The sequence below is a fragment of the Peromyscus californicus genome, unplaced genomic scaffold (genome assembly GCF_007827085.1).
Source record: "Peromyscus californicus insignis strain IS unplaced genomic scaffold, ASM782708v3 Scaffold_4__1_contigs__length_199733344, whole genome shotgun sequence".
Taxonomy (NCBI): domain Eukaryota; kingdom Metazoa; phylum Chordata; class Mammalia; order Rodentia; family Cricetidae; genus Peromyscus; species Peromyscus californicus.
In genome coordinates, this window is record NW_026294562.1 from 49,400,639 (window position 1) to 49,416,948 (window position 16,310).

Below are 16,310 nucleotides of genomic sequence, written 5' to 3' on the forward strand. Positions count from 1 at the left end.
TTTAGAATCTACAATGAAACAGACATTCTCATCCCCTGGGGATTATATTACAAAGACAGTTGATTAAAAAAAAAAAGTCTTCCTTAGTTTACAATCTACCTGAGGGAGATAGATAATAGACATAAATAAACAAATGAAAAACATGTAGTCTAGGAGCTGTTCTAAGGAGTGTGTAGAATACTGGGGAGGATGGATGATACACATGGAGAGTGAATATTTTATATGCTGTTCAAATAGGGACGGAGATGGTGACTTCTAGAGAGCTAAATGGAGGCAGAGGCAGGAAGTATAAAGACCCTGAAGCACGAGCTTACTTGGAATTTTAAAGAAATATCAAGGAAATTAGTGAGAATGAAGTAAAGGATTTGGTAATTAAGTAGCTACAGTGCAACAAATGTAATATTTTTAGAAGGAGCCTTCTTCAGGATGTGTAGAGACCCACAGAGGTTTCCTAGTGAGAACTTACTCTGAGAATCTGAGCTTGCTTTACCCAGCAGGGCTGCATAATGGGATGATTTGACCACAGGCGTGGTTACCAGGTGTTTGGAAGGGTCTACACTTGGCTGTGTGGTGTGCTTTGATCAAGCAAGGGGGAGGTCTTTTGCTCCACCCCTTGGCATTGTTATAAAAAGTCCTTTTGAATAAACAGAAAAGGCCGTCGGGTATTGACCCAGGTCCTCCAGAAGCTATCCTGTGTTTCTGTCTTTCTCCTCTTCGCTATCTTTCTAATATTTTCTTATCCCTCTCTCCTCTTCATAAGAACCCCTGAAAATGTTCGAGCTGGCCTCCCACAAGAATACCAAAGCACTTTGCATTTTTCAAAAAGAGCAATAGATAGCACTATTTTTTTTTTAGGTAACCAGAAATATTTTATTTTATTTTTTATTAAGAAATTTTTTATTCATTTTACATACCAATCAAAGATCCCCCTCTTCCCTCCTCCCACCCCTCCCAACCCACCCCGCATTTCCTCCTACAAGAAGGTAAGGCCTCCCATGGGGAGGTACATTTAGTAGAGGCAGGTCCAAGCCCCTCCTGCCTCAAGGCTGTGCGAGGTGTCCCATCATAGGTAGTGGCTTCAAAAAGCCTGGTAGCGCTATTGTTATGAGTAAGAAGTTTTGTTATTGTTGTTGTTTTTGTTTGGTTGGTTTTTTTTTTTTTTTTTTTTTTTTTTTTGGTTTTTCGAGACAGGGTTTCTCTGTGTAGCTTTGCGCCTTTCCTGGGACTCACTTGGTAGCCCAGGCTGGCCTCGAACTCACAGAGATCCGCCTGGCTCTGCCTCCCGAGTGCTGGGATTAAAGGCGTGCGCCACCACCGCCCGGCTTGTTTTGTTTTTTGAGACAGGGTTTCTCTGGGTAATCTTGGCTGCCTTGAACTCGCCTCATATACCAGAATAGTCTCAAACTTGGAGATCTTGGAGATCCAGGAGATCCACCTGCCTCTGCCTCCTGAGTGCTAGGATTAAAGGTATGTGCCACCACTGCCTGACTGTTATGCTTGTTTTTAAGACAAGGTCTCAAGTAAGGCAATCTGACCCGGAGTTCACTGTGTAGCAGAGGATGGGATGCTCTTCAATTCCTGACCCTTCTTCTGACACTTTCCAAGAGTTGGTACATAGGCTTGTGCCACCACATCTGGTTTATGTGGTGCTGGGAATCTAACCCTGTCCTCATGCACGCTGGTGAGCACTCTACTGACTAGGTCCCCAGCTTCAAGGCGTTTTGTTTTGTTTTGTTTTGTTTTTTCAAGACGGTTTCTCTGGTTGTCCTGGAACTCATTTTAAGCAGCATAAGAACCAAGTTGTCCTATATTAATGAACTGAAGTTTTTTTCTTTTATTCTATCTTATCTTTTAAGAATTTTTTAAAAATATCTTTTATGTCTGGTTGTTTGTTTTAGATAGGATCTAACTACATAACTTTGGCCTAGAACTCACTCTGTAGAGCAGGCTGTCCTCAAAGTCACAGACACGTGCCTGTCCTTGCTTCCTGTGAACTGAGATTAAAGGCTTGCTGTACCACACCCAACCTTTTTGAGAAATTCTATGTGGACATGTTGGTTTTATAAAATGATGAGATCAGACAGAAATAATAGTTTATATAAGAAGCATAGACTATGTGACTCCCAGCAAAATGTGCCCCCAAAGTACATGTTTTACTTGAAAGTACACCACCCATTTGGGTTTTAAAAAATGGATTTTTGGCCAAAGAAATTAATATTAGGGGGCTGGAGTGATGGCTCAGTAGTTAAGAGCCCTTACTACTCTTGCAGAGGACCCGAGTTTGGTTCCCAGCATGCATGTTGGTGACTCACAAGTACCTGTATCTCCAACTCCGTGGGTTCTGATGCCTCTGATCTTTACAAGCACCTATGCCCATGTGCTTGCAAACAGCCCCACAAAATTGTAAAAAAAAAAAAAAAGAAAAGAAAGAAAGAAAAAAGAAAAGAAAAATCCTTAAGAATAAATATTAGGTCAATATACTATAAATTTTATACTGTAGTTAACTTTCTTAAGTTATTTCTGTTACAAACTAGCCACTTCCATTTGTCTCTGACAAACTTCCCACATGCATGTGTTCTACTCCCTGAGCCATCTCTCTAACCCCCAATAAGATCTTGAAGTCTGTACTTCTAAACATGCTATGTGTTAGGGGAATCATATGTAGTCATTTATTCCTCTAAACAACCCCATTAAATTGGTTAGTCATTATGTCTATTTTTATATTAAGTAACTTGCTAACAAAGAAATTGAGTAATTAATTCAGAATTATGCAGAGTCTCAGACAAAGCCAAACTTTAGATCTAATCAGAGTGTTATTCAACTTAAACAATGTTAATGAATTTGGGGTGATTTTTTATTTTGCTTAATTATTGTTTCCATTTCCGCAAGCCTAGTGCATGGGGTTACATAGTAGAATGTCTAGTATTGTCTATAGTATTCATTAAAAATGAATGTCTAGTATTCAACAGATAAAGTCTAGTAAGTAGCAGATAAAGGCTGCATTTCAGCCACCCACAAACAGCAATGCCGGTCCTGAAGAAAAGATATAGCTTTTGGCATGAAGTTTAGGGCTCTGAGAATAGCTGCATTCACACGGATGGGTACACAGTCTCATTTTTCCACACGCATGGGTACACAGTCTCATTTTCTTCCTGGGAGATATTGGTTCCTTATCTAAGCCCCTTGCACTTCATGTTATCTATCATCAAAATGAAAGTGGTCTGAGATCTGCCTCCAGACCTTATTATAAGAGTTAAATTTGATAATGCATGACCAATACTGTAGTGTGTGTTGTGTGTTCATCACAATGCCTGCCAGTGTTTGTTGTGGCATTGTTATGTATACAACAGCTCTGGGTGGACATATATAAGGATACAAAAACTTAAGGTATGAATATAATGCACAAATCAGGATGAGTTTTAATAGTCTCTTATTATTTTGTCTTTTTTTTTTCTGGAGCTGAGGACCGAACCCAGGGCCTTGCACTTGCTAGGCAAGTGCTCTACCACTGAGTTAAATCTCCAATCCCTAAATAGTTCCTTCTTAAATTTAGGAAATTATTGACATTATAATAAAAATGACATTCAGCATATTCAGTCAATTCTCTGGAGGTGAATCTGCTAAACAGCACTGGTTTATGCTAGTTTAACAGTCTCCATAAGCTGGAATGGTGCATTTCCTCTCCAAGAAAAGAATTTTTATGCTAATTTATGCTAATTATTTGAGTAAGAGTCTCACCTTCTGAATTATGGATTTTATTTGGCATAATAATTTCTTGTCATGAGGTACTGTGCTATGCTCCATGGGATATGTAGCTCTATTCTCATTCTCCGTTCCTAATGACTAGATACCTGGAGCAACATTCCTTTCTCTACCCCAACCTTCCACTGATTTATGACAAATCAAATGTCTATAGGCATTATCAAATGTCACCTTGGTAAAAAAAAAATGGCCCTGAACAATCACTATTAGAGTAGAAAACTGTACAAATATTTCATAAATCTGTAGTGTTTTACGTATTTGCAACATATGAAATAATTTCCATGATAGAGCAGCACAATTTAAATGTAATTTCACTCTGAGCCACAGCTGAGATATGATAGTAAAATATGACATACCATATCTATGCTTTAAATATATATTATGAATTCTGGCCTTTATAAGCCATTTGTATGTAATCTTACAAATTTTAGACTCCATACTTCTGAAGAATATCATGAAGATTTTTTTATTGGGATTACATTAAATCTGCAAATGGCTTTTGGTAGAATGGTCGTTCTCACAACGTTAATCCTACCAATCTATGAGCATGGGATGTCTTTCCATCTTCTAGTGTCTTTCTCAGTTTCTTTCTTCAGGGATTTAAAGTTTTAATTGCAGAGGTCATATCACTTAATGACTGTAGAATGTAAATCTCACAGAAATCCTTTTATACACTGATATATCCTGAGATCAGAGTTTGGAATATACATTAATAGTGTATTGCTTTTGCCACATCCATTTTTTGTGACTGACACTCAAATTAATGCAAGAGCACAGGAGGAATTTCCACCAATCGCATGACCAATGGAAAGGAACAAAATATGACAATTAATGACTGACATTGATGAATGCTTTAATGATGTGATATGTCTTCTTTGTACTTGGCATGGAGAATAGGTATGTGGAAAACAAGGTAAATGGAAAACAAGAGGTCTGAGACTGTGCCTTTGACCTGGAAACTTCCAGAGCAAGACAAGCTTTGGAGAACCAGAGTTAGTGGTGCACTCCCGCAAGCTCAGCACTTGGGAGGTAGGGACGGGACTGTCATTAATGTAAAGTCATCCTCAGCTACACGGTGAGTTTGTGGCCAACCTGTGCAAGGCCAGCTCAAAAGAACAACAAGGGGGGAAAAACAACCAAAGAAACAAATCAACATGAAGAAGCTTAAAAAAGAGAGACAGAAAAGATGTAAATGGCTCTATTGCAGTGTGTTGGAAAGCTCGGTCCCCCTTAGATTGGTAAATGTATATAAGTTTTACAAAGCAGAGGGTAATATGAATTTCCATCCATAGTCCTGGGGAAGAAATGTTCATTATTTTTCTAAACAAATAGTTCTGAAAGCACCATCACTAGACTGACAGCATCAGAATCCCTTGAAAACCCATTAGAAATGTAACATCTAGGGGTCTTACCACGATCATTAAGTCACAGAAAGTATGTATGAAGCCCCACAGTCTGATTTATAAGAAAATTTCCCCTCACTCCCTCTCTCCCTCCCTTCTTACCTTGTTTTCTTCCCTGAATTTGTCACAGGGTCTCCATCTTCTCAAACTAACCTTGAATTCCTAGTTCCAAGGTAACCTGTCTTGGCCTCCTGAGTATCGGGGCTGCAGATGTACACCAGCACCTGGCTACTATGCCAGGTGCTTCTGATGTATGCATAAATTTGAGGACCACAGCTATCAGACAGTGTTTCCCAACCAATGACCACTTAGTCCCCAAGGGACATTAATATCTACAGATATTTCCAGTTATCAGAAGAGTGATGGGGGACAGGGAGACAGGTCCGTTGATGCTGTGCTTGCTGTGTAAGCATGAAGACGTGAGTTTGGATCCCCAAGACCCATGTAAAAAGCTGGGTACAGCAATGCCTGCCTGGAATCATAGTGCTGGGGAAGCAGAGAGAGGAGGATCCTGGGGGCCTGCTGCCCAGCCAGTCTGGTTGAATTGACGAGGTCCAGGTTCAATGAGGGACAGTCTCGAAAAGGTGGGATGGAGTACAACAGAAGGCACTCTCACCACCATATGCACACGCACACACACACTCACAGAGGGGGGAACTAGAAAAAAGAGTGGTGGAATGTTCCACTCACACCTTATAGATAGGAATCTGGCAAACATCCTAGATCCCTGGAATATGGGATCATACAGTGATACATGTCCATGGTGCCAAAACTGAGAAACCCTGCTCTCAACTGAACCTCCAGTGTCTTCACTTCCCAAGAAATTAAACTTCAGCTGTTACTTTGGACTTGGTGGGACTGGATCTCCACTTCTATAACGTAACACCAGGGTAGAGATGAACAGGAATGATGTCACCTTCATTCATTACAGAGCACTCTGCTGTCCAGTGTTGCTACTGGGACAGAGAACTGTCCTAGCAAACATGTCCCAACCTAGGAGCTCTCTCCTCCTGCTCCCATTAGCAATAAGCCTTCCCATGACATAACTGTCTGTGCTTAATAGATTCAGGCACCAGAAGTAATGTCATAAGAAGAGATGGGACAGGAAATGTCCTGGCTGGGCTTCTCTGCCCTCAGCTCCTACCTGGGTGCATCCATATTTTACTCTCCATAACTTATCACTTGTTCTTTTTAGCATAAGCCATATAGCTTATGTTTGTGCGACCAACCGCACACTCTATTTACTCCTAAAGGGTTTCAATAGGCTGGAAAGCCAAGTCTTTGAAAGCCACATTGCATCACTTTCTTGGGGCTAAGAAGGAACTGGAAAACCTAAGTTAGGCTTTTCCTTAATATCTTCCTTTGCTATTTTATGTATATTGTGTTTAATCTAATAAACTATATGATCCATGCATAATGTGTTTAATATACATGAAGCAGCCAGCAGAGGAGTGCTACTTTCTACAGACCTGATGAGGAGAATACACTTGCTGGTCACTGAAGGAAAGGCCACAGGCAGAGAGGGAAAAGGCACAGTAGCTAGAAAACATTATCTCGTCATCACTAGCAAGGTTAGCGGAAGTCTCCAAGTTGTGCACTAGGGCTTCCAAGAGGAACCATTTGGAGCTCTGTGCAGTTGATAAGGGAGTGTCATATAGATCCCAGAAATGTGAAGGGACTAAATGACATGAGTTCAGTACAGAAGGACATAGGCCAGCTTCGAACCCAGGAACAGGAACAATGGCAGGTCTGTCAGCCATTCACACTACTTCCCCAGAGCAAACACAGCACCACTCCTTTGTGTCTGGTTTCCATTTATTCTTTCTTTTTGGTCACCTCTACTCTTTGTCCACCATCCAATTACATCCCCAGACCCACCCAACACCATCTTGTATTTGAGGCCAGCTTCACACAGGCACACACTTCCATTGGTTCCAGGCACAGGGCATGGTGAGATGCTGCAATGAGTAACTCATTTTTTGCATAGCAGTATTGCTTTCGTCTGTGTGAGAATAAATAGGAAAGCCACGTTTCTTCATAATCTGGCTTTGTGAATAGACGACAAAGGAGACAAGACCTTGGCCCCGGTACTCAGGCATGGTGGCTCCCATTCGCATCTCTCCAGTTTGGTCCATTAGGGTCCAGGATGCAGGGGTCCCCTCAGGTCCCAAGACACAGGAACTTGGGAATTTCTTTATACAACGTTCTATGAATTTCTGGCTCCTCTCATTGCCACCAAAAAGCCAGAATTTATTCACCAAGGCAGCATGGGTAACATCCAAGGATGTAAGTTTAAATATGTCTTGATTGCTGTAGAGAGTCCAAGAAGAAAGCAAAGTCTGTGAGTATAAGGGTATGGTCTGTTCCCACCTCTATTATCTTGAGGGGCATAGCATTGGAGAAGCAACAAATGCAAAGCCCTGGAATATAGATGGGCTTATGTTAGAAGGATAGAAAGGCCAGTGTGGCTGGAGGAAATGAGCAAGAATAATGTGTTAAGCAATGAACAGAGGACTTTACTCTTACAATTATATGAACAAAGAGGAATGTGATCAGATTTATACTTTTATAGATTATTCTGATCATTTTTCATTTTCCTTCTTAATTTATTTAATGACTTCGTATGTGTGGATGAGTAGGAAGGTAGAGATGTACACAGACTAGGGATCAGAAAAGAAGCTGTGGAGATGGTTCTCTCCTTTCAACATGTTGGTCCCGGGTATCGAATTTGGTAACTCAGTTGGTTAGCCTTGACCATCAAAGCCTTTACTTGATGAACCATCTTACTGGAACTATTATAATTCAAACTTTTAAAAAGTTTATTATTTAAAATTCCATGAATATATGTCATCAGTTATATTAGTTTTAGACACTCTTAAATACTTTAATTCTACTGCTCTCACTCTACTGAACCTCTTACCAACAAGTTCCTCTCCTTTCATTTCCTTTGTGTGTGTAGTGTAACCAACTGAATTTAGAGTTGCTTGCATGAGCATGGGTGGAGGTCACCTCCTAGAGTGTGGGCAGCAAAGACCAGAGTAAAATCAGGACCAGGCAGTGGGGGTCGTAGGAGAGAGATGTAAGGGATATGCAGCAGCTCTTGTCAAACTCACATGGCCTTGGGCTTGCCACTACCCAGAGACAAATTCTTTGTATCCAGCAGAGAAGGGAACAGTGTCTTGATTGTCTCTGATGCCGCAAAGAGGATGTTTTCTGCGTGATTGGCTTGGAAAGACTGAATGTTTGCAAGATTTTGTATTGCCTCATTCAGGCGGGACTGGGAACCTAGATGGGTTTATAAGAAAACATACAGTGAACTTCTAAGGAGGGAAGTAATGGCTAGACACATTCTGGGTGAGGGCTCTCCAATGGGATAGGAAGTGTGATATTTAAGATAAAGCTTGATTATGGTCATGCTGATGCTGCTGTGTGAAAGGCCATATAGTCACGGCTGGCATAATCTTCCCTGATTGACAAAAATGAAAACATGATAGGGGATGAATTAATTCATAGTCATTTTGTGAATGGACCAAGACTGGAACTAAATTTTTTAAGGTATATAATTGTGTAGTTTTGAAAATCAAAGAGGATGAGCTAGAAAATATGGTAGCCAGCATCTTCTGAGTTATGTCTCCAATGTGGAGGACTATTGAAGCAATGATTTGGAATTTAACCTTAATTCCTTGCATCTGTTCCCTGGAGCAGTCCCACTCTATACCCCATCTGACAATAGGAATATAAACTTATGCAAGGAGAGGCTTAACGGTGTTAGACCTTGAGACTTTCTTTTTTTGATCCTAGTTACCTTGAGACCAACTGCCATATAAACCAGCCTAGGGTAGCTGGCCAGAGTCACATTGTACCATCATTACAATCAATAGCTGGTATTGACTGATAGCCAGAACCACCATCTACACATGTGAGTGAGTCTATGGTGAAGCAACATGTATTGAGTTCTCCAATTACCATATGATACATGAACACATCTAATAGAGACCAGTAATGAGCAGCCTGCAAAGCCCAAACTGAATTGTTGATTCACTTCATTAAAAATTTTCTGTTACAGCAAATGTTAACTGGTCTATCCCCCATTCTAGTTTCATACTGTCGCTGTTACAAAACACCATAATGAAACTCAACTGGGGACAAAGGGTTTATTTGCATTATACTTCCAGGTCACAATCTGTCACTGAAGGAAATCAGGGCAGGAACTGAAGGCAGAAACTGCAGCAGAACTGCTTGCTGGCTTACTCTCTGGCTCGTTCACATGCTCACATTTAACTAGTTTTCTTATACAGTCCAGGGCTACAGTCCAGGGCTACTTGTCTAAAGTGGCCTAGGCCCTCCTCTATTAATTAGCAATCAAAACAATGCCCCACAGACATGCTCTCTAAGCCAATCTGATCTTGGCAGTTACCCAACTGAGACAACTCTTCCCAAGTGACTCTAGCTTGTGTCAAGTGGACAATTAGGCCTAACCAGGACACCCAGTATTACATTAAGCTCTTTCTGTTCAAAACGCTGGTGTGGTGTTGTTTGTCTTTTACTCTTTTGGGGGGCCCACCACCTAGCTCCCAAATAAATCATTCATGGAGGCTTATTCTTAATTATGAATTCCCGGCCTTAGCTTGGCTTAGTTTCTAGCCAGCTTTCCTTAACTTAACTTAACTTATCCTGGTTACCTTTTGTCTCTGGGCTTTTCCCATTCTCTTATTCTTGGTTTGCTGGTTGTGTAGCTGGGAAGCTGGCCCCTGGAGTCTTCCTCCTTCTCTGGCTACTTCATCCTAGATCTCCAATTCTTCTTCCCAGCTTTCTCCTTCTATTTCTATTCTCTGCCTGCAGCCCCACCTATCCTTTCTCCTGCCTTGCTATTGGCCAGTTCTTTGTTAAACCATCAGGTGTTTTAGACCGGCACAGTAACATAGGTTCACAGAGTTAAACAAATGCAACATAAGCAAAAGTAACATACCTTAAAATAGTATTCTCCTACACCACTGTCTCGTATTTTAAGAACTCCTATTCACTTTCATGTTTATATGCAGAGACTCTGATCTCAGAGAGGGCAAGACACTTCTTAAGGATCAGATAGAGAGGAGCGAATAGATACCAACTTAGGGAGTCTGTCTCTAAGAGTATGCTCATCATCAGGATAGTTGTTATTGATGACCTTAGAGGTACCCTGTGACACCATGAACTGTCAATATCATTACAGACATGGGATTCCAAGGTGAAGCTGTACTCCTGCACCCACTTTTCCTAAGGATTCTGGACACATCTAAAACAACGCCACACATTTTTGGGAACAGGGATTATTATAATGGTTGGTCTCAGTTGTCAGCTTGACAGGATTTATAACCATCTAAGAGACATACCTCTGGAAGAGTCTGGAACAAGATTGCCTGGGGGAGGAAGACCAGCCCTCAAAGTGGTTCACACTTTCCAATGGGTAGGCCAGATGGAGAGGGGTTTGAGGATAAACAACATCCTCACACTGTCTGTTGTCTGCCTTCGCTGTTATCACCTTCTGCTGATATCAGACTTGGTCTCTTCAGCCTTCCAAAGTGAGCACAGTACCCATAACTCCCCAGGAAATGTCTAGGCTATTAGCAACAAACTAGGATTGCCAAAGTATGCAGCTTTGTGGACCAGGTAGCTACCGAGTTCTCTGCCTCTCCAATGTGCATATAGCCACTATTGGTCTACATAGTCCCTTTCATGTAAGCCAAGCTAATAAATCCTCCTTTATTATATATAAATATACATGCATTCTATAGGTTCTGTTCAACCTAAGAACTCTTTCTTATACTTTTCACTTTACAAGTAGATTTAATGATGTCAAAGCATGGACATCTGGCTGAGGACATGGAACTTGGCTGGGGAGTGGGGAAGAGGGGGATCTTTTGAGACAAGACACAGAAGGAATTGATCTCATTTCCCATTGCTCTTACTTTGAATCTGCAAATGTTGTTTCCAGTTGATTACTTCTGGAGAGTCCAGGAATTCCTGACAGTTCTGGGGGTCTTTAGAGTAGATTTGGTAAGTATTGGTATAGTAATCAAGGTCATCTGCCATATCCTGTTATCATGGAGAAAGGAGAGATAATACTCATTGTTTATTGTTTATGACTATAGTGCTAGTTTCATTGTACTTTAGCATTTTAAATTTTATTTTATGTGTATGAATGTTTTGCTTGCATGAGTATTTGTGTACCTCATGCATACTTGGTGTCAGGAAGGCCAGAAGAGGGCACTGGATCTCCTGGAACTAGAGTCACAGATGATGAGAGACATCATGTGTGTGCTGAGAATTAAACCCAGGTCCTCTGGAAAAGCAGCCAGTGCTCTTAACCATTGGGCCATCATAGACTGTGATTACACAAATTAAAATGGTTACAACGCCATTAGGAGATGTACTGAGTGTGTGTGTGTGTGTGTGTGTGTGTGTGTGTGTGTGTGTGTGTGTGTGTTGCACATATGTGTAGTTATATGTGGAGGTCAAAGAAGAACCTTGGATGTACTTCCTTAGGTGTTATCTATCTTTTTTCCTTGAGGCAAGGTCTATCATGGATCATGCCTAGCAAGCTAGCTGGCTGGTTAATGAGCCCCAGAAATCTACCATCTTGTCTCTCTGACACTAGGATTACAAGCACACACCTCTGCACAAGACTTTTTCAAGTGGGCTCTGGAGTTCAAATTTTGGCCCTCATGCTTTCATAGCAAGTACTTTACCCACTGAGGTCTCACCCCAGCATAGGCAATGTATTTTGATGGGGCCATTGCCATACATTTGGTTCAACACAAATTGAAATGTCAGTGTGTAACATACAGCTATGTATGTACATACATGTGACATGTATAAACCTAGCTAATTAAAATATATACAGCAGTAGAACTTTTAGTATGAACACTTTACGTCTCTCTCACCATTTTCAGAATAAAATACAGTTAGTCGCCATGCTGTGCAATAGATCACATTAACTTATTCTTTCCTTTTAACTGTAATTTTTTATCTTTTCATGAGTATTACCCCAATTTCCCACCCCACCCCATCTCTAGAAACTTCCATTATACTCTTGACTTCTATGTGATCAACTTTTTTTTTGAGATTATACTATAATTACATTTTCCCTTCCCTTTCCTCCTTCTAAAACCTCCCATATATTTCTTCCTTTTCTTTTTCAAATTCAAGACCCTTTCCCCATTAATTGTTATTACATGTACATAGGTGTATGCATGTATATGTATATTTCCAAATATAACCTGGGATAAACTTTTTCAGATTCTACACAAATAACCCTAGAAGCGTATTTGTTCACACCTAGCTCCTTACCTGCTCCTGAGGGCGGACAACCACTGTGTTAAAATCAGGCCACTTGTCAACTAGGGCTTTTAGGTTGAATGGGTTTCCATGGTTCATGTGATAGACAGTCCCATAAACCTGCAAAGAAGTGAGATGGTTAGTTTATTAAGAGGAATGGAAAAGCACTTTGTGCGATTGGGACAGATTAGTCCTATGAAATTGTGACACTTGGGGATGACAAAGAGCCAAGGAAGAATCTAGGACAAACAACCTCACACACTACTTTTTTCCCAACTCAACTGGTGAAATTTTTGTCTTCAAATATGAGCCATAACATATATAGTAAAATATTCAGACAAATAAAGTCAATGATTTTTAGGAACAACTTTCTTTATGGCTGTTCCAGGCTGAGAGAAAGTGTGCACTTTAGTAAGTGACTAAAGAGTTAAGTATTCCCTTATAACAGCTGAGAAGCTGAGAGAGCCACCTCACCTCACTCCATGAGCTCAACAAAACCACTGGAAAACACCTAGAGTTTTCTTAAAATGTTTGAGTTCACTTTTAACGTAAGGAATAGAGAAATTTACATTTTAAAACTCTATATCACAGAGCATGTAAAAAAAGTTTTTAGCTTTCAGATTTTCTAAGTAACTGTTCAACATAACAGTTACTCAAACTAGTTGTCCATAGCGTGTCAAATATAATTTTCAAGAAAAATTTGCTTTCTCTCTGGGAGATTTCCTGACTCCTGTGGATTACCAGGATCCACAGAAGGTCTTGGCTTATATCAGTGGGCTTTACTAAAATAAGGTTTTTGGCTTTTGTTTTATTTGAAGCAGATTTATTTGGGTGGTAAATAATAGGATTGGTTCCCTTATTAGCTTATTATTAATAAATAAAATAAAACAAGCTACAAATAAAAGAATGCTAATATTTTTCTTCTTTATAAATATGGAGTAGCAAATCTGCTAGAGAAAGAAGGAACTGAATCTACTCATCTTAAATGCATTTTGTAGCAATGTCTTATAGAGTGGCACAAATCTGGAAATATTTTTCTTCTAAGGCACACACATGCATGCACATAAACACAAACATTCATATACTCACACACAAACATGGGTACAAACACACGGAAATATACAAACAGATTAAATACATATGAACTATTTTACACACATACAGTCACACAAGCATACACATGCAAATAAGCACACATACATACATACACACAGAAATACACAAATATGTACATACACACACATACATACATACATACACCACCACAAACACAGAAAACATACACATAAACACTTGCACATACACATGCATAAACAATACACACAAACACACACATACATAGCACACACAAGCATGATTATACTTAAACTCCACTAGAGTAGACCTCACCTCATTTGATTAAAAAAAAAAATCAAAGTACCCTCTCTCGAAAAACAAAAAAAAAAAAAAAAATCAAGGCTCTGAATCCACCACTAGAGATGATTTTACACAGTTCAAATGTAAGTATTTATATCTATCTACATGGTTCAGTCAACCCCAGGATCTCGACTCAGTTGTACTGGGTTTTGGAGAAAAATCAGGAGTCAAGTCCAAAATATTCTGATATGCATTAAGTTCAGAGTAACAGACCCATTTCTAACTTCCAGCACTCTCAAATGGTTCACTTTTCACAAGGGCAAGCATTCTTCTGAAATGAACTGATTAAACATTAATATGTACCCTCAGCTAACTGTGGAGGAAAACTCCCAGGAATCTCAAGGGCTAAGGAAGGGCTCTTGAAAAGAAGCAACAGAAAAACTTCAGTCAGCAGAGGGCAAAATCCATGTGTGTACATGACTTGTGTTGCAATTAATTGCCGGTGAGATATGAGGAAATAGCTGCCCCTCCATATTCTCTCATTCTATTTATGTGTTTTATGTGTGGGGCATGTGTGTGTCACAGCATGTGTGTGGAGGTCACATGGAAGCTCTTTGGAGTTAGTTCGTTCCCGCCACCAAGTGGGATGTGGAGGTCAGACCCAGGCTGTCAGGCTTGTAGGCAAGCACCTGTCACCTGAGCAATCCTGACGACCATCACGTTTAAAATACTTCTTTATATCTCCACACTCTTTTTTTTTTAAATGGAGGTAGAATCTCACTGTGCCTGGAACTCACTATGTAGACAGGATAGCCTTGAACTCACAGAGAACCACCTGCCTCTTGACTCTTCCAAGTGCAGAGATTAAAGGTATGCACTACCACACCTGACTATATCTCCATATTCTTAACCAATGACACAGATACAGTGGCAAAAGCTGAAAAGAGGTGATGTAAATTAACTGGCAGAAAACATGAAGTATGGAGTGAGTGGTTCAGAATAATATCACATAAGGGCTGGGAAGATGGCTCAGTGGATAAAGCGCTTAGCACACAGGGTGAGGACTGGAGTTCAGAGTTCTGACCCCCAGTACCCACACAGAAGCCTAGCAGTGCTGACTTGTAATTATAATTGTAATCCCATTGCTTGGGAGGCACAGGCAGGGGAGTTTCCTGGACAGCCTGACTAGCTACACTAGCTGATTTGGTGAGCTTCAGATTCAGCAAGAGACCCTGCCTCGGCATAAAAGGTAAAGAGTGATCAAGAAAGACATTAAACATCAACCTTGGTCCTCTTCATGCATGCACGTATTCTATTCATGCATGTACACACCACATCAATCACACCACACACACACACACACACACACACACACACACACACACACACACACAGTGAAGCATAAATGTTAAGCTCTTTTTCACATCCACTTTCTCCGTGCTGCCTTCAGCATTTTCTGAGGTCACCTTTAAGGATTCGGGAAGATACTTCCTCAAGGATTTCTCCAGCATCTGCAGCATTTGTGCACCTTGCAGTGGGACAATCATGAGGACAGTTTAGCCTAGAGAAATAATAAATGGACATTCATTAATGACAGAAACAAAAGTAGCCAGTTCTGTATGATTAGCCAAATCTCCCCTTCACTAACATCCTCACCAGCCTTAAGGAAACACAGGACTTGAAGGAAGCACAGGAGTCTCTCTCTCACCTTCTCAGTTCCTCTTCTCACCACTGGATTTACATTACATTAACAAGTGCATTTTATTCTTTTGAGTTTCCAGTGTGCCAGGACCTCTCCTGGCATCTCCATGAATGATGTTACTCAGGAAGTTGCTTAGCATCTGTGTCTTGGTTTCATAAAAGATAAGTGGGATGATAGCATCATCCGGCTCATAGAATGTTTGTGGGGCTGAAATGATTGACCAACATGCAGCATATTCGGTAGAGTGTTGGCCATATAAACAATACTCAACTGTGTTATTTATTCTATTGCTAGTGTTTCTCTTCCTCTTCCATCTCCTCATGTGAGTTAACATTGTGCGGTGTTTTGGTGCAACCATTTTAATGTAGGGTACATTACCATGTTTTAGATATAAACAATGAACCTTTATAACCAAGTCACATTCCAGCTGCTGTTCTCATGCTATCACTGATTTGTGGCTTTCTTTCTTTTTTTTTTTTTTTTGGTTTCTCGAGACAGGGTTTCTCTGTGCAGCTTTGCGCCTCTCCTGGAACTCACTTGGTAGCCCAGGCTGGCCTCGAACTCACAGAGATCCGCCTGGCTCTGCCTCCCGAGTGCTGGGATTAAAGGCGTGCGCCACCACCGCCCGGCTGATTTGTGGCTTTCTTGTATAGGTTCCTTTCTAAGCATCATTCTTGTCTATGTTATACATTAGAAAATACTATGTTAGGGCTTGCAAGATGGCTCATTGAGAAAAGATGCTTGCTGAGAAGGCTGGTGGTTTATGTTTG

General features: G+C 40.6%; 1 protein-coding gene across 1 annotated transcript in view; it reads right to left on the reverse strand.

Moving 5' to 3' along the window:
* Positions 1 to 7,011: 7,011 nt before the first annotated feature.
* Positions 7,012 to 16,310, reverse strand: part of LOC128094286 (glycine N-acyltransferase) — a 53,427-nt gene continuing 44,128 nt past the window's right edge. The window contains exons 2-6 of the mRNA XM_052712538.1: positions 15,305 to 15,399; positions 12,495 to 12,602; positions 11,114 to 11,240; positions 8,279 to 8,450; positions 7,012 to 7,475 (exon numbers count right to left, since the gene is read on the reverse strand). Of these exons, the coding sequence (XP_052568498.1) occupies positions 7,073 to 7,475; positions 8,279 to 8,450; positions 11,114 to 11,240; positions 12,495 to 12,602; positions 15,305 to 15,385 (891 nt within the window). The 5' untranslated portion in view covers positions 15,386 to 15,399 and the 3' untranslated portion in view covers positions 7,012 to 7,072. The remainder of the gene's footprint in view (positions 7,476 to 8,278; positions 8,451 to 11,113; positions 11,241 to 12,494; positions 12,603 to 15,304; positions 15,400 to 16,310) is intronic.